Raw genomic sequence first — 9,778 nt, 5'->3', positions numbered from 1 at the left:
GATCACCGTTCCCATGGTACATTTATAAGAATTCATTTCTACACATACAACATTAGAGTATCATCGGCAATTTTCGTCAGCAATGTGCTGTCAAAACATCATTTTCATTTTAACAATTGTCAAATCCGAAACCAAATTCGTCAAAAATATAGAAATGACTCGCACGGGACAAGTTGTCCCGTCCAAGAGTGGGACAGGACAAATTTTGACGTCCAACATTTTTTTTTTTTTTAATAAAAAATTCAAACGGCTCGATTTTGTACCATTGGAATTAACGGCTATATTTAGTTCCGTTGGACTGGACCTATATATATTGCATATTTGCTTAACTCATTTTTCACCAATTCACTTCATCTTCTTCTTTCTTCTTTTATTCTTCACCAAAATCACAAAATGTCTTCACAAAGGTCTAGAGGTGGTAGAAATAGTGAAAACCAAAACCAAGAAAATAGCCAACATATCTATGTTCAAGGTCGTTCAAAAAATTTCACAGCTGTAGAGATGAAATTTTATGTCATAGTTGAATTTTTACTTCAGAAGATGCAGTTGTTGGAACGGGCCAAAATAGCCATGTTTTTTCTTTGAGAAAATTGCTGATGAAATGAACAAGCGTATGAGCCAGCTTGGTCATGTAGGGCAACCACGAACTGGTGGATCGGTTCAAGCGCGTTTTCACATCATCCAACATGCGGTAAGTTTATTTCAAGATTATTATGATCAACAATTGAGAGTGAATGCTAGTGGTACTAATGCGGATGATACAATGTCACGAGCTCGTACTAATTTTTTAACTTTTCAAAAGGAACCATTTAAATTTGAGCATTGTTATTGGATTTTAATTTTAAGTCGAAAATGGAATCACTTCTATCAAGCTAGAAGTGATAGTAGTTCAAAAAAGCAGATAACCACTTCTAGTAGTGATGTTAGTGGTGGCATCAGTGGTGGATCAACCACTAACAATATTGGAATAACCAATATTTCGTTAGATGAAAAAAGTCAACCATCGAGGGAAGCGCTCGGATCAGAAAAACGGCCAAAGGGAAGAAAGTTTAAGAAAAGATATGCTGATGAAGTTGCGCACCAAATAGCACAAATTCTGGAGGAGGTCAGAAACAATCAACTTACAACTGCAAAATATCTGCAAGAACAAATAGAGCTAAAACGACAAATGTTCCTCTCAATAAAAAAGGAAAAAGAAGATGAAATATTGAAGCTTGAAGCACAGAAAGAACAAGATATCATGATGCTTGATCTAAGCAAGTTTAGCGGTATTCAACTGACATTTTGGGAAGCTAAGCAAGCATCTATCTATCGTAAGTGGGTTGAACAAGAACAAGGTATTCCTGATGCTCCTTCTATTCTTAATTATCCAACCTCTTCTACTCCATACATTCCAACCCCTCCTAGTCTATACATTCTAACCCATCATTCTCAACAGTTTGGGTATTTTTCTTTTTCTGGATAAACAAACAATGTTAGTCAGTCTCGTGGTAGGTGAGCACGCTCTCCCAATCCATTTCTGAGGGATGAAATAAAATGAAGAATATGAAGATGATGATTTTTAGTTATAACGTTTTTTAATTCCAAGTATATTGTAACGTTTTTAATTTCAAGTATGTTGTAACGTTTTTAATTTTAAGTATGTTGTAATGTTTTTAATTTCAAGTATGTGCAAATCTTATTCAACAAATCACAATCTTATTTAAACAAAACAAACTTGATGAAAGTACACTTAACAGAAAATACAGAAAACACACTTAAAAAACACAGTTAACAGAAAATTCAACTAAGACAAATCAAACTTAAACAAACTTATTAGTTGTTCCTTTGGTTGTGGCGTGCACCATAACGTGCCCAATAATGTTCAACGAGATCATTCTTCAATTGTTGATTAGTAGCTCCACAACGAATTCTTAATGTCTTGGCTACCATGTTTTGTACAAACAGATGGTCATTACTCTGCATTTCAACTTCATGCCGCAACCGTTCATCTGAAGGTGGTTTCCACTTTGGAAGTTGTACATTATGTTCATTCTTAACAATCATGTTGTGAAGTATAATACATGTCTTCATTATACGAGATAGAGCTCTTCTGTCCCACTGACGAGCAGGCCTGCTAACAATTGTAAATCTAGCCTGTAAAACACCAAAACAATGTTCCACATCTTTACGAGCTGTTTATTGCGCTTTTGCAAAGTTAGTATCCATGGGAGTAGCAGAAGATGAGATTGTTTGAATCAGTGTAGCCCATGGTCGATATATTCCATCAGCAAGGTAGTAGCCCATGTTGTAAGGATTGTTATTAACTTGATAAACACAAACTGGAGTTGTTCCTCTTACAAAATTATCAAATAAATGAGAATTATTTAATATATTAAGATCATTACACAATCCAGCCATTCTAAAGTATGCGTGCCAAAACCATAGCTTCTTGTCTACAACTGCTTCTAAAATCACAGTCGCTTTTCTAGCATGGCCCAAATGAGTTCCATGCCACGCAGTTGGACAATTTTTCCATACCCAATGCATACAGTCTAAACTACCCAACATACATGGCTAACCGCGTTTTTCACCTACTGCAAGCAAGCGTGTTACATCTTCTTCCGTTGGGCTTCTCAGGTACTGTTCTTCAAAACAATTGACAACCGCATTACAGAAATAATGAAGTGATTCTCAGGCCGTACTCTCAGCAAGTTTATCCAGTGATCCATTAAATCAGCTGGACAACCATAAGCAAGCATCTGTATTGCAGCTGTCATTTTTACCAAACCCGAAACCCCAGGCAAACCAAGAGCATCACAAGAAGGCTTAAAATATGGATCAAAATTAGTGACAACTTCCAATATACTGTTAAAAAGTGGTATTCTTATACGAAACCTACGACGAAACTTACCTGCTTTATAAGTTGGTCTAGCAGCAAAATAATCAGCCACCAACCGTTCAGGCGCACCAACACGATCGCGCTTAGTGTTTCTCTACTATCGACAGATCCACCCCATTTTGGTACAGATAAAACATTGAAAGCCGAAATCATTGACGCCAATACAATTGTATCACTTTGTATTTGTTGAATGATTGCGGCATTTTGAACCATGACAAAATATAAAAAGTTTATGACTGATGATAGGAGATGAAGAAATGAAAAAAATATATGGATGTTTCACCTGTGATTCATCTGATATATAGCGTAGAAAATGGAGGGAAACGATGGGTGCGAAAATGGTTTGGCGTCATAAAAATGGAGGAAAATGATGGACAGGACAATTTTTGCCGTTTATAAAAAAAAATTGTTTGGACGGGACAACTTATGCCGTGCGAAATTGAAGCAAGAAATTTTTGAATTTTGCGTTGGTACTTGACTCGTTTTTAACTATTTTTATCCACAAAAAAAAAATATTGAGCTGTCACAACAAAATTTAGAAATGAGGCTGCTTGCCTTTTGACAAATTTATGTTTGCCAAACCGTCATCAGGCAACAGCAATGGGCCAAAACGTGTGTTATGGGAAATACTCATACCGAACCCAGCAGCATGTGTTGTTGACTTTGGAACCGAACCTTTATACTCCGTACGACCAGATATCATTTGTAATTTTGAATCACCCACCAGTGCCTACATGGCTACATCCTACATATGTATGGGCCTTAGATTTCGGGGGAGCATGGGACCCACGATCTCCTTCCACCACATTTCCTTCCTGCGGAGTGGAATTATAATCTTGTGAAGTCAATGTCTCTCTCATTGTTAAGTCTTCATTAAATCAGAGAGAGAGATGGGAAAGCTAGAGTATGACCAGAGCATCCAACACTTCAGCCATGAGCATCCGTTAGAGCTGGTCAAGATCCAAGAACTGCCTCAAAACTACCCCTCAACATGTTCTGGCTGCAACCTCAGCTCGTCTGACTGGATATACACTTGCAAGGCCTGCAAGTATGTCCTCCACATCCCATGCACTCAGGTACCTCAAGTCATTCACCACCCTGCAGATCCCAAACATGCTCTCAACCTTACAGCAACCCCTGCCTACCTACAAACCTTACTCGCCATCCACTCACATACCTCTTACCTACTAAGCTTACTACCCATATGTAATGCATGTGGGGAAAAAGTCACTGGATTCCGCTATAACTGCACCACCTGCGATCTTGACTTCCATGTCATGTGCGCATCCATGCCTCTCTCACTCAAACATCAATCCCACCCTCATCCTCTTAGCCTTACATTCAACCCTCCCTATCCAACCAATGGCTTCTATTGTGATATATGCCAGAGGTTGGGGTCCAAATATTGGCTCTACCGGTGCAATGCTTGCGAATTCGATGTTCATCTAGACTGTGCAACATCTAAGCCTAGAATTTCAGAGATTCAACATCAGGTCAGGGTTTCACGGCCACAAGCACCTCTTCAACACAGTAATTCGGTTCCAGGTTCAAATCAACCACAGTTCAACCAGCCGAGGAATGTCTCTCAACAACCAAATTTCTATGCTAATATTCCTAGTGGGAGTTCTACTCACGGTGCTAAGGTTGAAAACATTGGGGACATAGCTGAGCGTCTGAGTATTGCAAATGCTGCCAATGTTGCAGAGATGGAGAGCATAGCTAAGCATGCGGTGCAACAGAATGAGGTTATGCTGCAACAGCTTCAAAGGACTGTTCAGGGTATCAGTGGAGGTAACCACAGTGGTGATAATTGTGCCGATACTACCATTCTTGAAAATCTGTTTAAGCATTCTTTTGGTTTATAGAACAAAAGGAAAAATCATATGCAGATTCTACTTTTAGACCGTTGGTTTGTGTGATTGCTTTACTTGTAGAATTGTTGTTGTAAAAGATGATTGTGATTTTAATGAGAATCAATATTTCAAATATGCTCACTATGTATCTTGAAGTGGTTGGAATTTATAGGAGAAGCACGAACGTGCAAGCTAGGGGTTCTTTCACCGTTTTGATACTGGCTGATATATATTATTGTGTGATTGTGTCTATGTAACCAGTCTAAGCGTCTTAGTGCGGACTCCAGAGAATGGGAATGACCAAGGGGTATAAACTTTAAGATGTACCAAAACCTGTATTTGCCAGCCAGACCTTGCGCCGGAACTAGGGGTGGGCAATGGGCCGGGTCGGGCTAGCCCGGCCCTAAACATTTAAAGCCTTTCAGTTATTAGGGCCGGGCTAAAGTCCCCATAGGGCCGGGTCATAAGTCTAAATTTCAATCCCTGACCTAAGCCCTCTTTAACAGTTTAGGACCGGGTCGGGCCGGACCTATATATTTTTTTCTTTTTACTGTATCGGTTTAAAACTCATTTATATTACAAAAAATTGAAAGATTTGCAAACTCAAAATCCCACCACTTTGAAATTTGAATAACAACCAATCTAGTAATAATTCTTGATAAGTCCAACAATTTAAAATCATATCCATAATCTAATAAACCAAGACATAGAGACTCATATTTATATTTCAAAATTATAGTTAAAATCATGAAGACACATTTTGGAATGAGCTTTCATTGACATAAATCAGTTATTTCTTGTCTTTCAAATCTCACCAAAATTACATTTAACATTGAAGAACACAAAAGACAAATAAGAGTATGGAATGAGTTTTTACTTGACATCAACCTATTTTTCATTAGGCTAGTGCCTGCTCATTATTGTTCTTGGCGACTAGGTTAGAAGGGGAGTTGTGAGGTGTCGTGAGTTGTGAGATAGAAACAATTAGGTTTTACAAGTTTTATGATATAAGACAAGTTATTAAAAATCTACCCATACGGTAAGTGATAAATTACAAAAAGAGAGTGTTATTTTAATTGAAAATATGTAACAAGGAGTTGGATAGTTTTAGTTGTGTATTTTATAGTGAAATTATAACTAGGGGGCTTAGTTAGGGTCGGGCCTATGTTTCAGAACCTTAGCCCTGACCCTGCCTTTTAGAAGGCATTAGGGCCGGGTCGGCCCTGCCCTAAACTCTGTGAGGGCTTTAGTTGTAAGGGCTTTATAGGGTTTAGGGTCGGGTCGGTCAGGGCCGGATTAGGATCGTTAGGGCCAAATTCCCACTTCCCACCCCTAGCCGGAACTCCTGAAACGCACCTACACTAGAATACTAGATCATTTCAAATAGTAAATGCAATATTGGTTGTTGTGAAAAGTAGTCAGAAATCATTGTTCCTAGTATGCATATATTGATATGTGAAAAATTGTCAGAAATCATTGTTACTACTATGCATGTATTGATATGTTTCATAAATCGAGCCCGTTAGTTATATGAACTCCAATTTATATGAACTCCAAATGATCTTCACCACAAAAAGTAGATTTATAAGATGAATTGAGGGCTGATTTTTAGTGAAGTTATAAGGCTGAGACCAATGGTGCGGCAAAATACCAAATATAACGGAAATTGTGATCCATTGGTGCGTCAAAACACTAACCCACCAACGATATCGGTATAAGTTTACCTATTTATACCGTCAGTTTTAACGATATAGCGTATTGTCTGCACGCCCAGGGAGGCTAGAAAATTTGTTTGACCAAATTTATTTTCAAAATATTTTATTTTGGTGAATTACATTTGTATCCCCATTATTTTGTACTTGTATAATAAAGAGAAAGGGCAAAATGGGAAGAAAATAAAAAATGATTTTCCATACGCCTTTGGGGGTGGCGGCTAAGGAGGTGTGAATATATATATATATATACACGTCATTGTCAATGGCGGCTGGAGAGTGTGATTGTTTTTTTTTCTTATGCAATTGGAGAAAACCATTGGCTGGCTAGAGAGTGTGATTGTTTTTTTTTTCTTATGCAATTGGAGAAAACTATTGGGTCTTCAAACACTAACCCACTAACCGTATACACTATTGTATTGTGGTTTGGTACGATGGCGTACCAAACTATTGGATTTAGCCTAATAGAGAATCTCCCTACAAAAAATCAGTCCAAACGAAAATGTTAAATTTTTTCAAAAGTTGTTTTGAAATTTAAAATTTTTGGACCGTTAGATAATTTTATAATATTGTAAGCTAATTTTTATACGTCTACACATCTTCAAATGTGCTGTTTTTTTCTATAAATAATTTATATTGTGGAAAGAATATCTCCTCTATAAATTAGTTTCTAATTCATTGTTTTCCATGGTAGAGTTAATTTGGACTTCATACGGGTATGCTCAGCAATATATCTAATTTTATTTCTTGATAATATTGCAACTCTAAAACAAAGAAATAGAAGCAATAAAAGTTGAAAACATAGCAATAGTAGCGGGCCTAACACGCTTTTAGAATTCTAGAAATCCGGTTTTTTCATGCGAAGGTGGGATCCCAGTTTCCTTAGGTTCAGCTGTCTTTCCGTAAGCATATAGTGAAGTCAACACGCTATTAGTCTTTCAACTTACATCAGGGAGGGAGTGAGAGAGAGAAAGAGAGGTGAGAAAAAAATATGGGAAAGCTAGAGCAGGACCAGAGCATCCAACATTTCAGCCATGATCATCCATTAGAGCTCTCCAAGATCCAAGAACTTCCTCAAAATTATCCTTCCACATGCTCAGGGTGCAACCTTAGATCCTCGGACTGGATCTACACTTGCAAAGCATGCAAGTATGTCCTGCATATCCCATGCTCTCAGGTGCCTCAAGTCATTCAGCACCCTGCAGATCCCAAGCATGCTCTCAACCTCGTCTCAAGACCTGCCTTCCCACAGGACTCCCTCGCCCTCCACTCACTAACGTCCTTCCCACAACGACTACAAGGCTTAGCAGTACCCTTATGTGATGCATGTGGAGAACAAGTCACTGGCTTTCGCTATAATTGCACCGCCTGTGATCTTGACTTCCATATACTCTGCGTTTCCATGCCTCTTTCACTCAAACACCAAGCGCACCCTCATACTCTTAACCTCGCATTCAACTCTCCCTATCAAACGAAAGGCTTCTCTTGTGACATATGTCAAAAGTTGGGATCTAACCGTTGGCTCTATCGCTGCAATGCGTGTGAATTCGATGTCCACCTAAACTGCGCAACATCCAATCCCAGAGTATCAGAGATTCGGCATCAGATAAGGGTGCCAAAGCCAGAAGTACCTCGTCATTATCATAATTCATTTCCAGGTTCAAGTCAACGACAGTTCTAACCAAACTACTATGCTAATATTCCGAGTTCGAGTTCCGCTCAGCCTGCATAGATGACCAAGAACCTGGTGGAGGGTGTGGCGCAACATGTTGACCTGAACTTCGCTCAGAGTTTCAGCGGCGGTGGCGAGAGTCATACATAGCATTCTCAAAAAAATAAGTCTAAATACTCTTATTCGCAGCCCTTTCTTGCTAGTTGGTGCGGTCTCGTGTGATGAAAGTTACTTAAATGTGTTTGCTTTACTTGTACTACAGTACTGGTCTACTAGCTGTATGCGGTGATTGTGTTTTCCATAAGATAAGAAGAATTAATCAACTTATTTCCATGGAAGATTTTGCATACTTTGGTGGGTGTATTTGTTAAATTTTAGCTCATGAAATGGGAAAATAAAAGAAATAAAATGGGTGGTCCAACTATGGAATGGAAATGAAATAATTCTAAATGGTATGTGTTTGGTAAAAACTAGGAAAAAGAAAACTAAAAACTAGAAAAAGAAATAATCATGTTTGTTTTTTAAAAATAAAAATAAATAATTATTTGTTGGGTATCTTAGTAGTAAGTACATAGCTATCTATTTCTTTTCATTTCAACAAAATTTGCAGGGATTAGTTAAGGACACAAAAACTTTTTTCATTTCCATAATTTTGTTTTCATATGGAAAGACCCATTTTCTTTCCATAGTTAAACAAACACTTTAAAAACTATGAAAAATATAGACCACTCTTATTTTCCTTTCCTTTCCTTTCTATAGTGTTTCCATTGTAACAAACATACTCTTTATTTGATTGTGAAATATACTCCTTGGCCACCACCTTGTGGCAGCCTCTTTCACATTGTACTCAAAAGTAAATTGCATTCAGATTGATTTAAACCTAATTTAATCCAGACTATATTGTTGTTAAATAATATATGAGAGACCATTACACACGACTGTGAAGGTAAACCTAATTTGATTTTGCGTTGTTAAATAACAAAGCAAAACCTTGAAGGTATGAATGGAATACTACCCGATCCAAAATATTCTGGCATGTGAATGCTTGCCAAAAAATATGGGAAGCCGTGACATAATGTAATAGGATACTTAACCAATAAATAGAAGAATCCTAAATTGATCTTTTGAATTGAAGATTAAACCACCCAATGACCATTTGATTGGAGATTACAAACCACTAAATTCTTATTGAATTAAATAACTGTTTGCCCAAAACCCATTACAATGATGCCTTTAAATAGATAAACAACCTCCTAATTTCACTAACACTCAACTTAAACAACTTTTCTAACTAGACACAACTCAATTAGAAATAACTAATTCTATTGGACTCCTAATAGTAATTAAGTATTGGGTTCCTAACATCCTACGCCCCGTGAAAGACGGCTTGTCCTCAAGCTGAAAAACTCGACTGTGCACCAGTAAATCACGTGACACCTTCATCTTGAGAAACAACAGCATCAAGAACTAAAACTTCAGGACCCTTTGCAACGGGTGACCGGGCTTGTAGAATTCATCACAATTAAAAGCACAACCTCCGTGGCTTTTTTCGGTCTTGTTGCTCTTTCCAAGAAAGACGTTTCAAATTGGAAGAGAGACAAAGAAGAAGATGAAGATTCTCGGCTTTGGCATTTCTAATTTTGTAGCGAGAATGGTCGAC

General features: G+C 37.8%; 2 protein-coding genes across 2 annotated transcripts; both read left to right on the top strand.

The window, feature by feature from the left end:
- The first annotated feature begins 3,326 nt into the window (after positions 1-3,326).
- On the top strand, positions 3,327-4,869 carry LOC147521215 (uncharacterized). The gene has a single exon (XM_086598844.1). The coding sequence runs from the start codon at positions 3,772-3,774 to the stop codon at positions 4,744-4,746; it is 975 nt and encodes a 324-aa protein (XP_086454970.1). The 5' UTR covers positions 3,327-3,771; the 3' UTR covers positions 4,747-4,869.
- Positions 4,870-7,380: 2,511 nt separating this feature from the next.
- On the top strand, positions 7,381-8,465 carry LOC147521214 (protein VACUOLELESS GAMETOPHYTES-like). Its single transcript, XM_086598588.1, has one exon. The coding sequence runs from the start codon at positions 7,438-7,440 to the stop codon at positions 8,125-8,127; it is 690 nt and encodes a 229-aa protein (XP_086454714.1). The 5' UTR covers positions 7,381-7,437; the 3' UTR covers positions 8,128-8,465.
- Positions 8,466-9,778: the final 1,313 nt, after the last annotated feature.

The sequence above is a fragment of the Coptis chinensis genome, chromosome 1 (genome assembly GCF_015680905.1).
Source record: "Coptis chinensis isolate HL-2020 chromosome 1, ASM1568090v1, whole genome shotgun sequence".
NCBI classification, from domain to species: Eukaryota; Viridiplantae; Streptophyta; class Magnoliopsida; order Ranunculales; family Ranunculaceae; genus Coptis; species Coptis chinensis.
Note: the sequence above shows the minus strand (reverse complement) of the source record. Positions and strands in the feature narration are given on the sequence as shown.